The sequence below is a fragment of the Mastigoproctus giganteus genome, chromosome 8 (assembly GCF_048544385.1).
Source record: "Mastigoproctus giganteus isolate SK-2022 chromosome 8, ASM4854438v1, whole genome shotgun sequence".
Taxonomy (NCBI): domain Eukaryota; kingdom Metazoa; phylum Arthropoda; class Arachnida; order Uropygi; family Thelyphonidae; genus Mastigoproctus; species Mastigoproctus giganteus.
In genome coordinates, this window is record NC_143582.1 from 100,772,751 (window position 1) to 100,798,194 (window position 25,444).

At 39.1% G+C, this 25,444-nt stretch overlaps 1 protein-coding gene across 1 annotated transcript in view; it reads right to left on the reverse strand.

Moving 5' to 3' along the window:
- Positions 1-25,444, reverse strand: part of LOC150081740 (F-box only protein 7-like) — a 389,948-nt gene that overhangs the window by 94,465 nt on the left and 270,039 nt on the right. The window contains exons 8-9 of the mRNA XM_090379603.1: positions 23,175-23,301; positions 10,793-10,833 (exon numbers count right to left, since the gene is read on the reverse strand). Coding sequence (XP_090235729.1) covers positions 10,793-10,833; positions 23,175-23,301 — 168 coding nt within the window. The remainder of the gene's footprint in view (positions 1-10,792; positions 10,834-23,174; positions 23,302-25,444) is intronic.

Here is a 25,444-nt window from a genome sequence, read left to right on the forward strand (position 1 = left end):
ACTGAACGCAGACCAGCACCAAAAGGCAATTGTAAGCCTAGTCACTGAAAGCTCAATTAACTGTATTAAAAGGAAGAAACCGTCTCTTGGAGCCGTACCTTGGTGGTGCCCAGAGCTCCAACAACTGCGACGGGAGGTTTACAGCCGGCGGAAAAATTTTCAATGCGCAAGACAGACATGGCCGTAAGCGGAAGTAGAGTATCTCAAGCAGCAGTACCGAATGGCAAGAAATGAATACACAGCCCTGATTAAACAAAGGAAGAAGCACTCCTGGGAGCACCTAGTCTCCACAGTTGGAAATTCTGCTCCATGGGGAGTGGTCTACAGAGTAATCACAAACAAACTCCCCAGGGGAGAAGTCATCCCAGCCACCAAGACGCCAAAAGGCACGTATACAAAGACATGGTCCGAATCTATAAATAACATCCTTGACGCCATGTTCCATCAACACATGCCACCAAGCACCCCAGAGCAAATACTACTATGTGAGGAAAACAGCACATACACCACGGCCCAAGTGGAAGACAGCTTCACTAAGGAAGAACTGGACACTGCTGCAGCAAAAATAAAAAACAAGAAATCTCCAGGAGAAGATGTGCTGGAGCCCGAGATCATAAAGAAGGCTGTTGAAACCATCCCAAATGAGATCCTAAACCTCTTCAACCATTGCCTTGAAGCAGGCCATTTCCCAGCAGTATGGAGATCTGCAAAATTAAGGCTTATTCTCAAGAATCCAACAAAACCACAAGACCTTCCAGAGTCATACCGGCCCATCTTCTAAGCAATAGAATACAAATTCATTACTCCAAGGCTGGCCTTCACTCTGACAACCAATACGGCTTTAGAAGGGGATGCTCCACGGTGGACGCCTTAGAGAATATCGTCAAAGCAGCAACCACTACCAGCCATAAATACTTCCTTGTCATTTCAGTGGATTTTGCCGGGGCGTTTGACTCCCTCTGGTGGCCAAGCATCCTCGGCAGACTCCGGAAAGCAAAACTACCAGCTAATTTGTACAATTGTATAAAAACCTATCTTGCAAACAGAACAGTAATCGTCAGTGCTCCGTACTGTTCAATCACACGACCAATCTATAGAGGATGCCCACAAGGCTCAGTACTTGGCCCACTTCTCTGGAACGTGGTGCTCAACAGCTTTCTAAACCTCGACCTTGGTAATGTGAGGTCACAGGCCTATGCGGATGACCTGATCCTGATGCTGGTGGCAGACTCAAGAACTCAACTAGAGATCTCTGCAAACCATGCTATAAATATCCTACAAGACTGGGCCACCCAAAACCACTTAAAAATATCCCCAACAAAAACCTGCTCCATCCTACTTAAAGGTTCTCTCAATATCAGAAGGCCTCCCCAGATAAAGATTCAGGAAACAACAATTAAACTTTCCACCGAACTTAAATATCTTGGTATTCTGCTAGATCTGTCCGTCACACCCCATCTTACTTACCTCCGAAGCAAAATCAAAAAATACTCCGCACTAATAGCTAGAGTCACTCGTCGCAACTGGGGGCTTAAGAAGAGGACCCTAGCACTCTTCTATAAGGCAGTCTTCTTACCAGCAATAACATACGCATGAAGAGTCTGGTTCCACAAGGCGGTAACAGCAGTAAACAAAAGGAAGCTAGAGACAATTCAACGTTCAGTCCTACTGACAATCTCAAGAGCCTGCTGTACTGTAAGCACCCACACCCTCCAGGTCCTCTTGGGCGCTCTCCCCCTGGACCTGGAGATCGTCCACTGTGGGTTGCTTTATCAACTATCCAAAGGCAAAGCAATCACCTGTCTAGACTACACACAACTGATCCGGCGAATGATCGTAAACTTGAGAAAAAACGCCTTCTCACCCACCTACAGCAGGCCTGGCAAACCCGCTGGACGACTTTGACAAAAGGGGAAGTCACCTGAAGATTCATACCGGATAATCAACTAGTGTTTCCCAAAAGCCCAAACTGGTTTTCACCGGGACTGCTGACATCTTACCTGCTCACGGGACATGGCGCAATAAGAGCAAAATTCTCCAGTTTCGGATTGAGTGACACCCCTCTCTGCCACTGTGGACAGCCAGAGACGTGGGAGCATCTCATGCACCATTGCCAACTATACGAAGACCTCCGCTGCCTCTTAATAACTAGAATACGTTTCTCGCCAATAAACCAAGAACAATATCTCCTGGAGAGCGAGGACAACTATAAAGCATTAAAGCAGTTTGCGCAGGATCTTTTTACTAGAAGAAGAACATACCCACAACCTTAGCAGGAATTTTCCCACAAACTAACCACTCGTCATCCATAATAAAGATCCTTAGATGTGTCAACCAAACAAAAACCTAACAGCTACAATCTGAAGAACAACTAATTATTAACTTAACCTGGATCTGACCACTGGCTTAAACTGGAGTCATTATTTGAACTTGACCACTCACACGGACGGGACAACATGTCCCAGGAATGGCATACCTGGCAAAGACATTGTGCAGTTTGCTGCTGAAACATCATTAGGCGATCTGAACCGGGTACCCTCACTCGGTTCACTTTCTTTCCCTTCCCTTGGCAGGGAATGGTTACTCTGTAGCCTCCCCCCTGCCATCCCCCTATCTTCACCTGGTGAGGCATGGGCCTGCCCCGCCGAATTTTGGGGTTATCTTCACTATTGACCCCATATTTCTGTCTTTCACCCTCCAGTCTTCAGTCTCCCTTCCCTCTCTAGCTATCTTGCGACTAGCGTTTGACCCTTGCCAAAACTACACAAGCCCCACACTCCCCCCTGCCATCCCCCTATCTTCACCTGGTGAGGCATGGGCCAGCCCCGCCGAATTTTGGGGTTATCTTCACTATTGACCCCATATTTCTGTCTTTCACCCTCCAGTCTTCAGTCTCCCTTCCCTCTCTAGCTATCTTGCGACTAGCGTTTGACCCTTGCCAAAACTACACAAGCCCCACACTAAAATTAAAAAAAAAAAAAAAAAAGGAAAAAAGAACTCTAACCCGTATAACTTATATCTCGGCCTGACCGAATTTCTAGCATTACTCCCCCCTCCCCTCCAATTTTTTTTAGGTCCTAGCCACTGAAATCTCAGGAAATTAGGTGGCAGGACCTGCCAGAGTAAATAGTAAATTTCTAAAATACTGGTGTACTTGGTCTGCCTCCACGAGGTATAGTGTGGGCAACGGTGGGCCTCATTTGAGACCCAACGGCTAAAAGACCAGATGAACAATGGTACAAAACATTACACGTCACAATATCCACACACTTTTAAACCTCTGGCCTCTACAGTGTTCTGTATAACACCACAATGTATACTACGCGGAGATGGGGGAAAACCCCTGGTGCCGTTAGACCCTAAACACACTATACCAAGAGAATCTATAAGTGGGGTCGTTTATAGTATTAAATGCCTGGATTGTGGGGAATCTTATATCGGTGAGACGAGACAAAATTCTATTTTAAGGATCGTCTGGGGAGCATATGAGTGCGATACAGAATGCAGACTATGGAAAATCTGCTGTGGCGGAGCATCACCAAATCTCCCCGGACGAAGCGGTTATCATCGATCGGGCGCATAGGTTTTGGGACCGCAAGTGGCTCGACAGCTTGCGGATTTGTTCCGCTCAGAACAAGACTATCAATAGGGACAGGGGAATACGCATTCATCCCCTCTCTGAGGCAGTGATCCTTGGACGGGATGAATGTACAGTACGCCTGGCACGCTCCCGAGCCATTTCCGGTTCCATAACACATGAGGAAAACGTTGCACGTGTTTCTGAACCACGTGAGGAGTGCCGTGAGCCTGCAGGTATTTAAGGGTGTACTGCAAGGTAAAATGTGCTGTTGAAAAAGGAGGTGGATGTCTTTAAAAGCTCCGGTTTTATCGCCTTTATCTCTGTATATTTTATTGTATTTTATTGGTTTGAATGCTTTTATTACCGTATAATTTATTGTAAATTGTAAAGTTATTGTAAATAGTATTTATTGTAATTAGTATTTTTACATCATTTTATCTGAGTAATATTAAATTATTTAATTGGTTTTTTTGTGTTTATTTTATTTTATTTTAATTCAACATGCTTTAACACGGTTGGTGTCAACTGCTTAATTCACAATATGAATATTCCCAACCCTATAGGAATATTTGAAGAATTGTTAAGGGGAAGTCTTGTCTGACAAATTTAATCAGTACTATGATATGGTCAGAGAGGAACTGGATGCAAAAAATAATTTTGATATCATATACGTGGGTTTTAGAAAAGCTTTTGATATTTTTGCACATGAAAGACTAATGTACAAGTTTAAGCAGTGTGGCATTAAAGGCAAGTTGCTGCTATGGATAAAGCAATGGTTGAGTGGGAGAAGACAGAGAGTGATTAATCAACGGACACTGCTCTTCGTGGACTAATGTTATTAGTGGATTCCCCTTAGGGGTCTGTGTTGAGCCCATTTTTGTTTTCTGTATTTTTCAATGATATTGATGAATGTATATCAGGCTTAATGTTCCAAGTTTGCAGACGATATGAAGGTTGGCAGGGTTTTTAATGACACTAATGACAGTACACTGCTGCAACAGGATCTAGAAAAGTTGAGCAGATGGGCTGAGAGGTGGCAAATGAAGTTTAACATCGACAAATCGATGTTAAATCGACAAAAAGTACTACATATGGGAAGCAGTAATCCCAGAGTAACGTATCAACTCTGTGGTACCACAGTGACAGTGGTAGAGAATGAAAAGAACCTGAGGGTAATTGTGCAGGCAGATATGAAGTTTTCTGAGCAGTGCAGACGGTCTGCAAGAGTAGCTCATGGTGTCTTGTAAATGATATATAGGAATTTTGCTAGTAGGCATAAGGTGATTATCCACTTGTATAAGGAAATGATGTGGAGCTGCTAGAACAAGTACAGAGAAGGGCAACAAGATTAGTGAGTGGAACAAAGGGTTCTTAATATCAAGAAAAGCTTAAGTTCTGCAAATTGCAGGATCTGGAGACTAGGCACCTGCAAGATGATCTGATTGAGGTGTATAAGGCCTTGAATGGTTTTAGCATGCTTGATGCTGGTGGGATATTTCCTCTTGCTCAGATTCTGCACCTGGCGGTCGCATAAATTCAAATTGAGGAAAGACAGTTGTAGAATACATGTGCGAAAATTGCCTTTAGCTAGCGGGTGGTTGATTACAGGAACAAACATTGGGATTGAATGTATTGGTGAAACGGGAAGTTTTTTTTTTTTTTTTTTTTGGCAGCTTGCTTTCTTGCATCACATGTCTCTACTAATGCTAATTTGTAATGAAAGCAAAAGTCCTTTCCTTTGCCCTTAACAGTAATTACACCTTTAAGTAATTCTCACGTCAATATACTGCTGTCTAGTGGGTCTTTATTGTGCAGATTCTTAATGCATGAAGGATTGCTGCCAAAAATCAGATCCACAGAGCAAGGTTATTGCTTTCTTTTGTTGTCTCTAATTTGCTGGTGTGAAGAAAAAAAAATGCTACTGTGCATTTGACCAACCTAATGAATCCAGTCAACATCTGGAATGTTAGCATTAGCATTATTAGAGGCATTTGATGCAAGAAAGCAAGCTTGTGCAGCATCAGCCAAAAAAAAAAAAAAATAAAATAAAATAAAAACATAAATAAATAAAAAATAACCACTTCCACTTCACCCCTCTGTTCGTTCGAAATACCTGTCCAGCTGAGCCTTAAACTTATTTAGGCTATCAACTTCCACGACAAGGGATGGAAGTCTATTCCACCATATTGTTCGTAAGAGCACCCCTTTGTTCCATTCACTAATGTTAAACCCCCTCCCCTCATAAGACTGATTTTCTGGTCCACTGTCTATTGTTGTTTATTATAATCATCACCATAAGGCCTATAACACACTACAGCTCTCATTTTGGTCATCCCTGTGCTTACGTCAAACTGAACTGACTTGGACAGTGCACTATTCACTCATGTCAACTTGGTGAACTGCCTTAGATTTTGAAGCTAACTAAAAACATAAACCATCTCTCCTCTCCTCTCCTGTTTCTCCATTCTGTACATATTATACTCCCTATATTCAAATTCTGAATCTCATATCTGAGTGAAACAGGATTTGAATATGAGGATTACAGCTTAAAAAGACAGGAGGATGTGGGTACTAGTTATGCTCTTAGTTAAGAAACATATGAAATTTACATATGTTTACATTGTTGCCAGTGCAATTCTGAGTCAGTTTGGTGTGATATTGGAAGAGAAAAATGGGCATGGGAGTGTGTTATTGGCTTAACAGGGTACCTTGCTGAAGTTGATGAAAATAAAGAAAGCGAAAATTAGTGTTGTTTTCTTTGTTTATGTTTTTTTCAACATGCAGGCAACGCATTATTTTTGCCCCTATATTCCTCATACTTGTGACCCGCTAGTATACTGAATAAAATCTGCTGCCCTAAATGTTGAATATTGATAAATATCAACCAATCAGAAAGCAATTTTAAAAAAAAAATTGCGAATCTCCTGAACTGCCACCCATATGCCTACCCACTTGCAGTGGCCCTGGCTACACTGGCACAACGCCATAGGTGAGGTCAGGTTCTGGTTTCTGCACTGTGTACTCATTCAGGTCACCAAACAGCAAATAGTGGACCAAAAATGGACCATCATCACAAATAAGCTGCTACTGCAATATTGGAAAAATCAAGCTGGATGTAAGTGAACAACTACAAAGAATATAAACACAACTGAACCAGAACTAGAGGAAAAACATCAAGTACAAGAAGTAGAAGTACAAGCTGGAACAGCCAAGGTGGAAACAGATGAGGTTGCGATATCCAGAACAGAATCAGAGTGGAAGAAGATTCTGGCAGAATTCAGCAGAATATATGCCACAAAGACCCACACCATACCAAAGTAGAGACACAACAGAATCCGGCAGCAAATCACAGACCACCTCAATCAGTGAATAATACCAGATTATCTGAACAACAACAAAGTAACAATAGATGCCATCTGCACAGCCATTTACTGTACTATTGAAGCAACCACCAGGATGAATGGAAGAGAAACAAGAAACCAAGAGAAAGCAAGATGCAAAGACAAGGAACCAGCAGCCTGGGAAAGAAGGCTTTAGAAGAGGAAAGAAAATAGACCAACTAACTCAGTACCAATGGGGTAACTGATGTAAGAAGCCAATCAGAAAAGTGAAGATGGTCCTCAAAAAAAGACAACATCCATAGCAATCTTGAGAACTATAATCATCGAAGAGCACCTGGATACCCTCAAACAGAACCTCTTCGCACTGAGCAAGATACTTCACCGATATAGTTACAGTGTCCATAGGAAAACATATAGCCAGATATTTTGATTAAAACCAGAGAACCTTTACAGGAATATCGACAAGAGGAAAAGGAGGGAAATGGAACTGCTTACCTCAAACAGAAGGAACTCTGGGGCAACGTGTGGAGCAACGAAGTTAGCCATAATGGCTGTGCCTCCTGGATGGATCTAGAATGGAAAAAACCAAGGATGTACAAGAGATGATAGAATTGGAGATTCAGGAAGAAGTACAGCACTCAATTGGGAAGCCCCATAGCTGATTAGATTACCCTCAAGGTTAGATAATGTCTACAACTATTGGTTCAACAAGTACACGCTGCAAACACGGGCATATAGTGAAGACGTTCACCCAGATGATAATGCACCCTAACACAATCCCAGAGACTCTGAAACAAGAAATCACCTGAGTGAAGGCTAAGGACGATGACACCAAAAACCCAGCAAAGTACAAAATGATCACCAGTCTTATTCACAATATTACATTAACACACCAACCGTTGAGTTAAAATAATTTAATACTGTATATATACAAACAATACAGAGGATACTGTAACATAATCTATTTACAATAACTGATAGTGAATAAAGCCTAAAAACAAAATAAAATACAGAATTTTAAAATACAATAAAATATATAAGATTAAAAGCATTAAAACTATTAAAACTATACAATTGTAGCTTTTGGGGGCGTCCACCTCCTTTCTCAACAAGAAATAATACTTGTGCAGCACATCCTTAAGTATCAGGTTCACGGCACAAGTGGCTGATCAGGCGCATGAACAAAAGTTCCTACACGTGCCCCAGAAACGGAAGCAGCTCGGGAACATGGTAAACAGAAACGCTCATCTTTTGAGAGGACTATAGCCTCAAAACGGGGGTGAAGCCGCACACCCCTATCCCTATTCATAACTCAACGGTTGGGGTATTAATGTAATATTGTGAATATGAACTTTCCAAACCTCAGAGGCCTTTTTGAAGATATGATTACCAGTCTCCCAACAATTTAAAGATCCTGACCAGCTCCTAACCAAAAAGACATCAGACCACTTGGAGAGGCAGAACATCATAGCCGAGCAGTAGAAGAGATGTAAGTAGATGAGCAAAAGATGCAAGGAGCAAATGATTATTGATATGGCAGTTATGGAGCAAGCCTGGACAAGCACTGAAACCTGTACATGGCCTACACTGACAACTGCAAGCCCTTTGACTCCATAACCCATTGCCGGCTGATAGACATTGAAGATCTGTAAAGTCAATCCAACACACTTCGTAGAAGCAGCCATGATGAAGTGGAGGACTACCATCAAGGTCAAGAACATCACAACCAGATTAACCTTCCATAGAGATGCCTTGAGCACACTATGCTTCTGTACTCAACTTCTTGCTCAACCCACTGTTTATAATGCTCAACAACAGCAAGCATGGATATATTCTAAAAGAAGGGAGGAAGAACCTGTATATCCTTCTCTTACCTGATATACCATATTTTCCCATGTATAAGATGCTCCCATGTATAAGACGCACCTTAATTTTGGGGCCCGAAATTTGGAAAAAAATGTATTACATAAAGTTATTGAACTCAAGTTTTATTCATCACAAAATTCATACAACTCATCTGTGTCTGATGACGAATCGCTGTCTTCATATATTGCCTCATCCTCAGTTCCATCTATGGCATTTGAAATGCCACACTTCTTAAATGAGTTGACAACGATCTCAATCTTGATATTATCCCAGGACCTTTTCACCCAGGTACAAACTTCTCCTATAGTTGGTTTCTTCACTCTTCCTGCTGGTGTCAAATTGTCCCCAGAAGACTTCATCCATTGGTTCCATTCGTCTCTCATGTCAGCTTTGAAGGGTTTGTTAATGCTGACATCAAGTGGTTGGAGCTGAAATGTCAAGCCTCCAGGAAGAAAGACAAATGGCACACACCACTCAACCTCAACAAAAAGACCCCACTCACTCAGAGAAGAAACAAACACAGAACGATGGGTTGAAGAAGGTACTCTGTTGAGGACACAACAAAGACCTCCATCAAGACTAAATAGACAAGATGGCTTCCAGCACATGGCTCATGAGTGGTGTATGCCATTTGAGGCTCTTCCCTGAGACTGAAGGATTTGTGCTCACCACTTTTTTGAACACAACCCACATTCTATATTAAAAACATATATTTTTAATTTTTGAAAATTAAATAAGTGCACAGTTTTTAAATTTGAATTCATTTTGGCAAATGAATTCAAATTTTTTTTTTCCAATTCTAAACCATGCACTTTAATGAATGCCTTGATTAGGTGGCAGTTTGTTGGCAAACTGGCACCGAATCAAGGTGAAACGTTGCTCTCTGCGTGAAACATGCACATCAATAGTTTGATTCCAGACAATGCATCAGTGTCATGAAGCTAGAGGGCATTACAGGATTGGAGGAAAACATATGTCAGTAAAATGATAACTGTACATGATGTGTGCATCAACAGGTGCACACTATTAGGTCTTAATCATGAATTTTTCCTAACTGTGCAATAATCTACAGACACTTCTAGAATTTGCTGTAGAGAATTCAAACAAAACATTTTCAAAAATAGATATTAGCAGTTTCAGCTGTGTGGATGGAGTAGATGAAGCATAAATTGCCTCAATATTGTTGGGGTCAAATTGGCCTTGCATGACTGAATCATTAAGTTCAAGCACAGAAGATATTAAAAAATCATTTAGAACAAATACAACCAGACCAACCATCTGACACATATCGACATCAGTGTATCTTCCATTTCAATTTTAAGCCAAAAGACAGGCAGAACAGCCAAGAATTTCAATATAGCCACACACATATATATAAAGATTTATTAAAGAACTTTCTTTAGGAGTTTCAGCTATGCAGGAACAGAGCATTAAAAAAAGAAAAGCAGGGCTCGCTCTCTCTCTCTCTCTCTCTCTCTGCATTAGGTGTAACTCAGTTCATTGTCTGTGTTTTGCCGATCTGAATCAAAAGATTGGGGACTGATTGTCCTGGGGGAGTGTTTTCTTTTCCTGTTTCTGGCTCCACTAAAGGAAGGGAAGATCAGTGCTACTACCAAGATGCTAATAAAGTTAGTAGCAAATTCCTCCCAAAACAGCAAGGTGGATTTCCTTTCTGTGTTCTTACTTGTAACTTTTCAAGAACACTATATAACTCGCACATGAATCACTTTGCACCTGGAGCTAATTAGAATAATATCTTGTTGAATAATAATAATGCATTGCAAAACATTTTTATTTGCTTTATTTTCTTTATTCCTTTAAAGTTTACTCCATATCTTAATGGAGATGAAGTTAACATCTCCATTAAGATATGGAGGCTTATATGAGATCTGAAAGAAAAATTTTACTTCTAAGCATTCTGCAACCTCATTAAACCTATAATTATTTTCTGAACCCTCAAAACCAAAAAGAACAAAAAAAAAAAAAAAAAAAAAATTATTTTTACCTGTTTCCAGTTGGGATCTAGATCTGAACTTGGAACATCAGCTATAATAAATTATAATAAATATGCTTGTATATATCCTTAAAGAAATAATTAAAAAATATGGGGCTACTTTTGAACCGAAAAATAAAGATATATTAAGAACAATGTTGCAATGTTTTTGTAAACACTAGCAGTAAATGACATATTTTAAGAAAACCAGTTTGGTATACCCAGTCATTCAGTAATGGAGAGCTCCATCACTGAGTGAAAAAATATGGAGGTTGCCAAATTAATTTATGAATATTTTAAATACTCACCAATAAAAACTAGACAACATAACTTTGATAGAAGCTACAATACTAGTATATTTTTACATATATCAACATGCCAAATTGAAAAATAATCAAACGTATCCATCATGTCATGTTGCTGAACTGTATTTAGCATTAGCATCAGTAGAGGCATATGAAGCAAGAAAGCAAGCATATATAGAATCAGCCAAAAAAAAAAAAAAAAAAATCCTTCCCATTTCACCATCCATATTCACTCCAAATGTGGTCTCTAGTTGGGGTTCTCTGCCTGGGATTCATACTTGTAATATAGTACACTTTCTTTGATCAACTGGTATTTCCTTGCTAGCTTCTGATATATTATCCTGGCTACCTTCCATCCCATGGCGATGCATTGGATCGCTTCTGAGACCAGGTGGCATTGTCGATATGTGCCATCTGACACTCTAGGCTCCTTGGCGATGTATTTTGCTATATTTTCTGGTACTGATAACCTGATCTTGGATGGCAATCACAAATCCTTCAGTCTTGGGGACGAGCATTCCACTTGTGAGCCATGGATTGGAAGCCATTTTATCTATGTGATCTTGATGGTGGTCTACCACAGAGTGCCTTCTTTGCCCATCTTTCTAGCTTCATTTGTACCGTCTGGGCAGAAGGGTACTCCTGCTTAGTTTGAAAGGGGTATGCCACTTGTCTGTCTTCCTTACGAAGATAGACGAGAGAGTGCTGCTGCATTTTTCTGGAAGTAATCCTGCGGGTTAGCTATCACTGTTTTTTGTTGTTCAATGAGGTCTATCAGGGCCCCTTCTGCCCTCTTCTCGAGCAGTTGTCAGTCTCTCCATGGCTGATTTCGAGAGGAAAACAGGAGAGAATGCTTCTACAGGATGGATACACTTTTGCTAGCAAGAATAAGGAGGTGATTATCCCTTTGTATAAGGAAATGGTTAGGGCACACTTTGAGTACTACATACAGGTCTGAAGGCCTCACTTTAGGAGGGATGTAGAGTTGCTTGAGTGTGTACAGAGAAGGGCGACAAGATCGGTAAGGGGAACAAAGGGGTTTTCTTACCAAGAAAGGCTAAGTTCTGCAAATTGTAGTGTCTGGAGACTCATGACACCTGCGAGGTGATCTGTTTAAGAGTGGATTTGAGCAAGCTCAGTGTTGATGTGATTCTTCCTCTTGCTCAGATTACACTTGAGGAGGGCATAAATTCAAATTGGGGAAAGACAGTTCCAGATTATGTGTGTAAATTTGCCTTTAGCCAGTGAGTACTTGATTGACGGAACAAATTTCCATTTGGCATTGTGGAAGTTGATAGATTAAATAAATTTAAGGAAGAAGTAGAAAAAATTTTGAGTGAATGCTTAGGTGAAATCTGAAGTTTTTTTTCTTTTTTTTGGCTGATACTGTATAAGCTTGCTTTCTTGCATCATAAAAAAAAAAAAAGGTAAACTGCAGCCTTTATCAACCCACTACAGGATAGAAGCCTCCTCAACAATTCATGCTGAGGGAAATGGACCATAATCTGCCACGCTGGTCCAGTGCGGGTTGGCAGATCGACCGTATTTAGCAGTCAGGGTCTTGAACATCAGTTTACTCAAAGAGTGTGTGCTACTGCACTCCCGCTCCTGACCACTCAGCTACGGAGGCCGGTTTCTTGTATCATATGCCACTGCTAATGCTAAATCAAAATATTTAAAATGGTTTCCCACTTTTTTCAGATTGTGTCAGTGAAAGTATTCTTATAGGAGTCATTCCTATCCTTTATTCCCCACTTTAATATCTCGTGCTTTATCTAAACCTTGTTTTTCCAATAAATGTACTAATGCTGTTCAAGATAAGAATGTTATATATTGCAATAGTTTGCAATATGTTTGCAGACAATACAAAGGTTGGCATGGTTGTCAAGGATACTACTGACACTATGCTGCTGCTGCAACAGGATCTGAAAAGGTTGAGCAGATGGGCTGAGAGGTGGCAAATGAAGTTTAACATGGGAAACAGCAACCCCAGAGCAATGTATCAACTCTGTGGTACTACACTGACAGTGGTAGAGAATGAAAAGGACCTGGGGGTAATTGTGCAGGCAGATATGAAGTTCTCTGAGCAGTGCAGATGGGCTGCAAGAGTAGCTCATGGTGTCTTGTGAATGATATACAGGAATTTTTCTAGCCGGGATAAGGAGGTGATTATTCCCTTGTATAAGGCAATGGTCAGGCCACACCTTGAGTATTGTATACAGGTCTGGAGGCCTCATTTCAAGAAGGATGTCGAGCTGCTGGAACGAGTACAGAGAAGGGCAACAAGACTAGTGAATGGAACAAAGGGGTACTCTTACGAAGAAAGGCTTAAGTTTTGCAAATTACAGTGTCTGGAGACTAGGCACCAGCGAGGTGATCTGACAGAGGTGTATAAAGCTTTGAATGGTTTGAGCATGCTCAATGCTGATGGGATTCTTTCTCTTGCTCAGAATACTTGAGAGGGCATAAATTCAAATTGAGGAAAGACAGATGTAGGATAGACGTGTGGAAATTTGCCTTTAGCCAGCGGGTAGTTGGTTGGTGGAACAGACTTCCATCCCTTGTTGTGGAAGTTGATAGCCTAAATAAATTTAAGGCTCAGCTGGACAGGTATTTCGAACGAACGGAGGGGTGAAGTGGAAGTGGTTTTTTTTTTTTTTTTTTTGTGGCTGATGCTGCATAAGATTGGCTCTCTTGCATCATATGCCTCTACTAATGCTAATGGGCTTCAATCTAAATCTCCAAGTTTATTTTATACCTACACAGCATCAGTCCAAACTAGATTTTGAGCTGGCTGGGAGTAGAAAACTTGTTTCTTTTCCAAACAGTAGTCGAGGATTCTGGCTGTTTACCCATTTGTACTCCACTTCCGTAAAACTCTGATGGTCCTATTGCCACCTCAGCTAAAGATAAAGGTGACCTGCTGCTGATATCCTACTCTTCTTCTAACCCTTGTAATGATGATCTTGATAAATCACCTCCTATCATCCCCAGTACATTCCATTCAGTGCCTCCTGTCGTCTTCCACCAAAATGATGTCAGAAGAATTTTGAACAATCTTGATGGCAAGCTCCAGGGCCTGATGGTTTTTCTCTGCTTGTTCTCAAAACCTGTATTGCCTTTTTTCACTTTCTTATTTCACTACTATTTTTCCATCTGCTTGAAAATTTGCTCATATCCAGCCAGTTTCTAGAAAGGGTGACAAATCCCTCCCATATCCTATTGCACTCATCTGTACTCTTTCTAAAGTAATGGAAAAATTTATTAAATGCCAATTCTTAAACTGTTAAAACCTAACATCTGATTAATGATTGCCGATATAGACTTCGTTAGTGCTAATCCACTGGTCATATATTGGCTTATGCTACTCACATCTATGGACTAATTCAGTGGTAAAATTCAAGCAGTTTCTCTTGATATTTCAAAGGCTTTTGATCATGTTTGGAAAAAAGGTCTTCTAAATATGTTCCATCTTATGACTTGTCTTATTTTCTTGGATTGTCCTATCTTTTGTACTTAGGTATCCAGTTTCCCTCAGACCATTTACTGCAGGTGATTTAAATGGCTCAGTCTTCTAACTTCTCCAGTAATGCTTTTGTTCCCCAAGGATTCAGTTCTTTCTTCCACTCTTTTCCTCTTGTATATTAATGACCTTCTTTCATCAATCATAAATACTATCCACAGTTTGCTGATGACAGCACACTGCATTGTACTTTTAAAATTTGAGAAACCATGCCCTGAACAAATAGCTTCACTTTTCAAATAACCACTATCAATTTCTTAATTGTTGATCTCCAGGTAATTCTCCAGTTTGGGAAAGATAACTTAGTAAATTTGAATCCTTCTAAAACTCAGTGCTGTCTTCTATCTTGCAAAATTAATTTTTCTGCTCCTTGCTTATCTTCAATGACACTCAGATTTATAGACAAGATCACATTTCTGTTAGGAACTACGGTAACTTGTAATCTCTCTTAGCATAGGAACATCTCAAACATTGCTTCGTCTTCATTTAAAAAATTTGACTTTCTCTTTTGCTCTTGGTATCTTTTACTTTTCATTACAGCTACTCACTCTGTACAAATGTCAAATCCACCCTGCCATAGCATATTGTTCCTGCATCTGGGGTACTCCAGCCATAACCCCTCTCAGGCTTATAGACTCAACTTAAATAGGGCAATTAGGTTAATTAATGACCCATGTCATACAATGTCTCTCCCCACTCTCTTTCACATAGACATTTCATTTCTGCTGCATTCCTTTTCTATAGGTACAGCTGAAACCCATTAAAATGTGATTCTGCTTTTAACATGATTCAAGCATGGCTCCCATTTTTCATCAACTGAAGATTAACATTTTGGACTCCTTGTGAACACCTGGCAATATTTTCAGTTTAACACAAATCCAAAATATGCATTATCCTTTGATTTCTGTAAGAACAATAAATGAATGACTTGTAACTTTACTGTAAAGTGTTTGAAAAAATATATATTTTTTAAAATGTTTACTGGATGAATGTAAAATAACAGAAGTCATTTGCATAAAGGGCAAAATCATATTGTTGTTTCATGCTAGTAATGATCTATAAAAGTTAAAAGTTTCATTCCTATTAAGAAATATTGTTTAAGGTTTAGGCCTAAATGGTTATCAAATGAACTAATGAGACTCGTGACAGAGAAAAAAATGCATGGGATGCATATAAATTATCAAGTGACTCAGAAGCCTATGGCAGATATAAGCTAGTCTGTAATCAGGGCATAAAGCAGGTTAGGCAGGCGAAGGCGGATTATGAGAAATCTTTGGCAAAAGATGCTAAGAAAAATAGCAAGGATTTCTTTACTTATATAAACTCAAAAAGGAAGGGGATGAATCTGATTGGTCCACTTTGTATTGATGGTTCGACTGTTGATGATCCTGCTCAGATAGCAAACAAACTGAATGAGTATTTTGCATCTACATTCACACATCATCATCATCAGCCATTTTCAATCCACTGCAGGATGAAGGCCTCTCCAGCGCAACTTTCCAGTTCCTTCTGTTTTGAGCACTGACCATCCATTTACTACCCAAAAACTCATGAATTTCATCTATCCATCTCCGCCGTTGTCTTCCAGGTTTTCTTCTAGCTCCTCTTGGGTACCATTCTGTTATTTTCTTAGTCCATCTGTCATCATGTCTTCGAGCTATGTGTCCTGCCCTAGACATTTTAGTTTTTTAGTGTTGATAAGAATGTCCTTTACTTGAGTTTGCTGCCTAATCCATGTGTTTCTCTTCTTATCTAACAGTCTGATTCCCAGTATAATTCATTCCATTCTTCGCTGTGCAGTTCTCAGCTTCTCTTCCATTCTTTTGGTGAGTGCCCAAGTTTCACTTCCATAAGTCATGGTGGGGAGTATACATTGATTCATTATTTTACGTTTCAGACAAAGTGGGATATTGCTCTTCAGTATGTGACTATATTTCCTGAATGCTATCCATCCAAAATTTATTCTTCTCTTCACTTCCAGCCATTTATCATTATTACAGCTAATAACTTGTCCCAGATAAGTATATGACTCCACCTTTTCAATTACTGCTCCTTTGATCACTATTTCCCTTTCCGTGGCATACTTGTTCATCATTACCTTTGTTTTCGCCATATTCATTTTTAGTCCAAAATCCTTACTAACTGTGCATAACTGATTAAGATTTTCCTCGAATTCTTTGGGATCGTGGCTTATGACCACAATGTCATCTGCAAATCGTAAATGGTTTAGGTACTCTCCGTTCACATTGACTCCTTTCTGCGACCAGTCTAATCTTCTAAAAGCTTCCTCAAGGGCAGCAGTAAACAGCTTCGGAGATATTGTGTCTCCTTGTCGAACTTCTTTCTCGATTGTAAATTTCCTATTGTCTTTGTCTAGTTTAATAAAGGAGGTAGCACTCTCATATATTTTCTTCAAAATCATAATATATGGAGTATCTATGCCTTGTCTTTCCAGTGCCCGAAACATTGCCTTATGCTGTATAGAGTCAAATGACTTTTCATAATCCACAAATGCCAGGCAAAATGGTGTTTTATATTCATTTGCTTTCTCCATTAGCTGTAATATTACGTGAAGGTGATCCATAGTTCAGAATCCTGTCCTAAAGCCAGCTTGCTCTTTCGTCAAGTATTCTTTCTAATCTGTTAGTAATGACCCTTGAGAACAACTTGTACATGTGGGATAACAAGCTAATTGGTCTATAATTTCCAATTTCTGATTTATCTCCTTTCTTATGCAGCAAAACTATGATTGCATTATTCCACTGCTTAGGCATCACACCTTTTCTAATGCACTTTGTGAAGAGCCTTGCCAGTTTTTGTGTTATGTCTCTTCCTCCCAATTTTAACAACTCTACAGTAACTTCATCTTCCCCCGGGGCTTTACGATTCTCTATTTTCTTCAATGCAGGAAGAATATCGGGTATGTCGTATGTGTTGCTACTTTGCAATCCATCTTCCCTACTGCTGGTATCATTCCCTCGCTCCTTGTATAATTCGCTATAGTAGCCTTCTGCTATTTGAATTATGCCTTCTCTGCTGTTTATAAGTACACCATCGCTTTTCTTCAGTTTCAGTATCATTTGTCTTTCTGTATTACTGCTCATGGCTGCTGATTTAAATCCTTTGTTTTCCCTTAATGCTTGTTTTACTTTTCTTGTGTTAAATCTTCTTATGTCCTCTCTGAGACTCTTTCTAATGGCTTTGAATAACTCAGTATTCTCAATTTTCTCCCTGTCAGTGTTTTTCTTGCTCTTCATTTGTCGTCTTCGGTTCATCATGACAAGTGTTTCTTGACTAATTTTTTCTTTGCATTTCTTTTTCCCTATAGGTTTCTTGGGCTTTATCACTTTCAGAAAGTTGTAATATTCCTCATCGATATCTTGGTCCTGAGCAGTCTGCAGAAGCTCAAACTTGTTCTTAAGTTCCAGTACATACTGCTTTTTCTCCTCCTCTGTTATCTCAAAGACCTTTGTATTATTTACTCGAGTCAGTTTTTTCCTTTCCTTTTCTACATCTATATCAAGTGTACATCTTACCATTCTGTGATCACTTCCAACATTTACCTTATTCAGGACGGTAACATCATTCACAATATATCTTCTGTTAGTGAGGATGAAGTCGATTTCATTAGTTGTTAATCCTTTTGGACTCTTCCATGTCCACTTTCTGTTCACACTTTTCTTGAAAAAAGTGTTCATTACTGAGAGTCCTTGAGATTCTGCAAATTCCACAAGTCTTTCACCTCTTTTATTTCTTTCACCAATTCCAAAATTTCCTATAGTTTCTCTTTCTGTGCTGTTTTGCCTTTTACCAACCTTAGCATTGAAGTCCCCCATAATAATAGTGTAGTGGGTTTTCTGCTCATCTAGAAGACTCTCAATTTCAGTGTACATTTCTTCAACCTCTTCATTATCATGGCTCGATGTTGGTGCACAAATCATTATAATCTTTGGCTTGAACCTCTTAGAAATCTTGAGTATTAGTCTTGACACCCTTGGTGATGTACTTTTGAATTCCAAAATGTTGTTTTTAAAATCTTTATGGGCGAGAAACCCAACTCCACCTTCACTCCTTTCACTGTTTCCATTGGTGTACAGCAGATTTCCACTTGATAAACTTATAAGTGATTCATTTCTTCTTCTTCCAGCCAAGCCGATGATATTATAATTCACATTTTCTAATTCCTTTTCGAGCTCTAATATCCTGTCTTCACTGATGAGTGATCGTACATTATAACAGGCCAAGTTCAGTTTCCGTGCATGGCAGCCTGGTCGTACCCAGAGATTCTTAGCACCTACTGCTTCCACTCTGATCCTCTTGCTGCCATAAGAGGGAGAGTGAAAGCTGATGGGGACTGAGGGCCATTTGTATTGTTGTGCTGTCATATGCTGGAGGGTTTGGTCTTTTCCTCTTCACGCTGACCAGGCGTCTTGACACACACACATGAGGTTATCAAATTGTAGCAGGGTGCTTAATGATTTTGTAATAACTGAGAGCAAAGTGGAGGAGAAATTGTTGAAGTTAAACATAAGAAAGGCACTTGGTGTATTTCCAGTTATATTAAAGGAGGTGGCAAAGAAACTAAGCAAACACTTTGCCATAATTATGAGAGCATCCTTGGACTCAGGGGAGGTCCCCACATACTGGAGAAGATGTGCAAATGTATCCTAAATTCACAAAGGGGGATTGAAGGGTGACACGAGTAATTACAGACCAGTTAGTTTAACTTCTGTTCTGGATAAAATAATGGAGTCACTGATTAAAGATGCATTGCAGGATCATCTAGACAAGACTGCAGCAATAATTCAGACACAGCATGGGTTTGTTAAGGGAAAGTCGTGTCTGACAAATTTGATAGGATATTATGATGTGGTTACAAAGGAACTAGATGCAAAAAATAATTTTGATATCATATATTTGGATTTCAGGAAAGCTTTTGACACTGTAGCGCATGGAAGACTATTGTACAAATTGGAGCAGAATGGTATTAAGGGTAAGTTGCTACAATGGATAAAAGGATGGTTGAGTGGGAGAAGACAGAGGGTGGTAATCAATGGGTGCTGCTCTTCGTGGACTAATGTTATTAGTGGAGTCCCACAGGGTTCGGTGTTGGGTCGTCTGTTGTTTTATATATTTATCAATGATATTGATGAAGGTATATCAGGCTTAGTGTCGAAGTTTGCAGATGATACAAAGGTTGGCAGGGTTGCTAATGACAGTAATAGCAGTGTGCTACTGCAACAGGATCTAGATAATTTGGGCAGATGGGATAAGAACTGAAGTTTCACCTTGACAAATGCAAAGTACTGCGTATGGGTAGAAGTAACCCCAGAGACACGTACCAACTATGTGGTACTACACTTAAGTTGGTAGAAAATGAAAAAGACCTGGGAATAATTGTGCAGTCAGATATGAAGTTTTCTGAGCAATGCAGACATGCTGCCAGGGCAGGTCATGGGGTTTTGTCAATGATATATAGGAATTTTGTTAGCAGGGAAAAGGAGGTGATTGTCCCTCTGTATAAGGAAGTGGTCAGGCCACGTCTTGAGTACCGCGTACAGGTCTGGAGGCCTCATTTTAGGAAGGATGTAGATTTACTTGAGCGTGTACAGAGAAGGGCAACACGATTGGTTAGGGGAATGAAATGATCCTCTTACCAAGAGAGGCTTAAGTTCTACCAATTGCAGTGGCTGGACACTAGGCACCTGCAGTTATCTGTAAAGTTTCCATTTTTTGATAAAGTGGCACATTCAGCCTCGAAAGCTCCAAAGTTAATTAAAATATTTCACTGGATATGTGCGTTATTATTTTATTTTTAGAGACAAGGAGATGATTATACCTTTGTATATGGCAATGGTCAGGCCACACCTTGAGTACTTCATACAGGTCTGGAGGCCTCATTTTAGGACGGCTTGGGTTGGTTTTTTTTTTTTTTTTTTAGGAGCATTAGCAACTAAGGCCATATTGCTCCGGGATATGCAGTGGTCATCATTCCCTGACCTTTCCGCATTCTCTGTATTTGGTGGTGACGGGCTCGAACCCGGGTCTAATCAAGAAGCGTGTGCTATGCACTGCTGCTCCTTTTCACCTGGCTACGGAGGCATCCATTTTAGGAAGGATGTAGAGTTGCTAGAACAAGTACAGTGATAGGCAAAATATTGGCGAGAGGACAAAGGGGTTCTCTTACCAGGAGAGGCTTAAATTCTCCAAGTTGCAGCATCTGGAGACTAGGCACCTGGAAGGTGATCTCACTGAGGTGATTAAGGCCTTGAATGGTTTGAGCAGGCTGGATGTTGATGGGATACTTCCGCTTGCTCAGATTAAGAACCTGACAGGGCATAGATTCAAATTGAGGAAAGACAGTTGTAGAACAGATGTGCAGAAGATTGCCTTTAGCCAGCAGATAGTTGATTGCTGGAACAGACTTCCATCTGTTGTTGTGGAAGTTGATAACTGAAATAAATTTAAGGCTGAACTTGACAAATATTTGGAGTGACAGGATGGGTGAAATAGGAAGGGGTTTTTTTTTTTTTTTTTTTTTGGCTGATGCTCTATAAGTTTGCTTTCTTGTCTCATATGCCTCAACTAATGCTAATGCTAATAAATTCATATTAGGGAAGGATGGTTGCAGATCAGATGTGCAGAAGTTTGCTTTCACCCAACGGGTGGTTGGTTGATGGAACAAGCTTCCTTGCTACCATTGCTGTGGAAGTGGATAGTTTGAATAAATTCTTGGAATAACTAGTCAAACTATTGGAATGGATGGCTAGGCAAAATGTTTTTTTTTAGGTGATGCTGTATAAGCCTGCTTTCTTGCTTCATTTATTGTGTGCTATTAATACTATTAGTAATGCATATGATACCTGTATACCCAGGAATCATGCAAAAAATAACTTTGTTTTCATTCTGTAAGTCATATCAGCTGTGTCTGAATTTGATACACTATTGGATGAGTAACTGAAAGTTTACACTGAAGAGCATTTATTGCACCCAGTGTAATAGATACAATTCAGGAGAGGCAGCTCATCAATATAGTGCAGTTAATGCTTCAACCAATCTCACTACCCAAACATACTAGCACTCTATCTGAAAAAATGCCCATAAGTCTAATTTGAATATGAAAAAGCACATGTGCTTTATGGGAAATGCAGGTTTGGCTTAACAGCTTAGGAATCAACAGAATATAATCAATTGTAAATTATTAACATCTAGGCAAATATGATTTTACTATATAATTTCAACAGCTGTCAACCTCTTTTTCTTCCTTTGTTATTTTATTTTCTTTTGGACTTGATACATGTTCCTTTCCATTAATTATTATCTATTACTTTTGCAGGCTGTTATGAAATTTTTCTATTTCACTTTATGGTTTTCCTCTTCAGGGGCATAGATGAGAATAAAATTATTTGACATTGCCTTGGATTTTGCTATGACTGTTTTTTCAGAAATACATCAGATTTCTGAAATTAATTTTTCAGATATCCAACTATAATACTTTCTTTCAATGTTTTATGAATACAAATTCCAGCACCTTCTTTACCAGTTTATTTTTGTTTTCCCCACTTATTATGAGTATATAATTTTGTATTTTTGTGATTATTTTCCCTTTTTAGTAAATAAAATGGGAAAACAATTACAAAATTACTAAGACAGGACACTTCTTTATTTCTTTTTATTTTTCATTCTTCTTCTATGTTTTCTTTACAATTAATGAATCTAACATTAAAATAAAAAAATGCATTTTCCGTTTGTACTCCAGAACAGCCACATATAAGTCAAAAGAGTTCACTAGATAGATAGATAGATAAAGAGAGAGAGAGAGAGAGAGAGAGAGAGAGAGAGAGAGAGAGAGAGAGAGAGAGAGAGAGAGCGCAGAACACAACATTATACTATATTTAGCAATCACATGAGCTTGAACCATGGTCACTCAAAGTGTGTGCATACTTTTGTACCTTATGCTTCACCACTTGGCCTCCATGGCCGAGTGGTCCAATTGCATGTAATAAACTCCCAGGGGATGGATTTTCATGAAATTTTATTTGGCTCTTATAGAAATATTTATCTATTTTTTCCATCATTTATCCCTTTTCCATGTTTGTAACAAAATGTCAAACTGTTATTAATAAACTGTTAACAAAAAACATCCAAAAGAAATGAATTTTTTTTTGTGTGTGAACAGAGATCGTCTGATTTTACTTAAATTTGGGATGACACAAGAAATCTTTCTATAAGAGCCAAATAAAATGTCATAAAAATCCATCCACTGGGAGTTTATTACATGCAGATGGACATGATGATACACTTCATGCATATATGCTAATGTGCCTAAAAATTATATAAATTTCATTCCTCCAGCATGCATCACTTCTGTTGCATAAATTATTTGACTTAAATAGTTAATTACTTGTGCAGTTTGCAGTTTTTTAATTTTGGAGTTCCCCAGCATCCTTTTATGAAAAAAGTGTGCCTAATTTCAGGTTGAGTAATATTCTAATTAATTTAAAATGCTAAAATTATGATGGCATTTGAAAATAAAGTTCAAAAAAAAAAAAAAAAAGCAACTTACCACTTGGAAAATCTTTGTAAAATAACTGCCTCCAAAGTGAAGGAAGGTTAGCAAGTTCATTAAATTCTTTATTAACAGATGCCATGGTGACTAAATCCTTCACGTGTAGTAGCCTTAAAATCTGCAACTAAAATGAACAGAATATCACTTCCTCGCTTGCTCGCTCACACACACACTATATATATATATATATATATATATATATATATATATATATATATATATATATATATAACAAACAAGTATATACAAATAAGCGAAAAATTAGAATAAAAACAAATAATGACGACTTTATCAGAGAACACACCAATTATTGTACACTTATTGGATTGCATTTCCATCATCAAAGGCTATTATAGCAAATCACTGCATAAATGAAACATGGAGTAATCAACTAATGATATCTCAGATTAAACACTTATATCATGTATGCTGATTGCTAACTGCAACCAAGCAATTAAAATGAATATAAACAAATGAAGGAAAACTATGAAACTATAAAGGTAAAAATAAACAGGCACCAGCGCTTACCCAAGAAAAGCATTGGAGCATGAAATCCTAAAAAGTAAGGGTGGGTGCTACCTGAAATAACACTAGAAACAACTGCATGGTTGTAGGCAGTAGTTAGAACTTTTGAAGTTTCACCTTCAAAGCAGTTAGCAACAATCTTCATACATGCTATAAAAGTTTTAATTTGAAATATCATTAATGCTAAGTTTTTAAAAGCATTTCATAATCAGTTAAATCTAACTTTATGAACAGAACTTGCAACTGCTGTTTATTGTCTGTTTTATGTGCTTAAATTAGCAGCACTTGTTCAAACTGCTATTACATACTGGTCAGATGGCTTTTTGAACTGCATTCAGAAGTTCAATGTTCTGAAAGTAAATTCAAACTGGGAGACTGTTTCATAGATGAAATTTGGCTTTTTCTCTCACAGGTAACACAATGGATTGCTGTCATCCCACCTAGTGTGCAAAAGGGGTTTGACAAGGGAGGGTAGCTTGTCGTCACCTCCGTAAGTAGTATTCCATTCAACACAACAGGGGAATCCAACCAAATAATGCATATCTCTAAATAGGCCTACAAGACTGGGACAATTCATGTTGATGATTAAGCTTTGCACCAGCCAGAAGATAAATAAATCCAATACTGTAACTAAAAACACTTTATTTACAATAAAAAAAGTATAAAATGGATATATATTTACAATAAAAATATAAATAACACTAATAGAATATACTAAAAACCTAGAAATTAAAAGCAATAAAATTTGCTGTAGCTTTCGGAGGCAGCAGTCTCCATCCTTAGCAGTATATGTCTACTGTGCGGCACATCCTTAAATAGCAGATCCATGGCACACATCACATGGTTCCACGGTTGGAATTTTCCATTTGCGCCCCGGGACTGGAAATGACTCGGGAGAGCGTTAGCTGAAACCGTTCATCACGCCCGAGAACGACGGTTTCCAGGAAGGGGAGTAGACGTACACCCCTATCCTATTAATAGCATTGTTAGCTGCCCCAATATTAGCATTAGTAGAGGCATTTGATGCAAGAAAGCAAGCTTATGCAGCATCAACCAAAAAAAAAAAAATAATAAAATAATAATAATAATAAATAAATAAATAAAAAATAACCACTTCCACTTCACCCCTCTGTTCGTTCGAAATACCTGTCCAGCTGAGCCTTAAACTTATTTAGGCCATCAACTTCCACAACAAGGAATGGAAGTCTATTCCACCAACCAACCACCCGCTGGCTAAAGGCAAATTTCCTCACGTCTATCCTACATCTGTCTTTTCTCAATTTGAATTTATGCCCACTCAGGTGATTATTCTGAGCAAGAATCCCATCAGCACTGAGCATGCTCAAACCATTCAAGGCTTTATACACCTCTATCAGATCACCTCACAGGTGCCTACTCCCCAGACACTGTAATTTGCAAAACTTAAGCCTTTCTACGTAAGAGTTCCATTCCTTTGTTCCATTCACTAATCTTGTTGCCCTTCTCTGTACTCGTTCCAGCATCTCTACACCCCTCTTGAAATGAGGCCTCCAGACCTGTATACAGTACTCTAGGTGTGGCCTGACCATTGCCTTATACAAGGGAATAATCACCTCCTTATCCCTGCTAGAAAAATTCCTATATATCATCGACAATACACCATCAGCTACCCTTGCAGCCCGTCTGCACAGCTCAGAAAACTTAATATCTGCCTGCACAACCACCCCCAGGTTCCTTTCATTCTGTACCACTGTCAGTGTAGT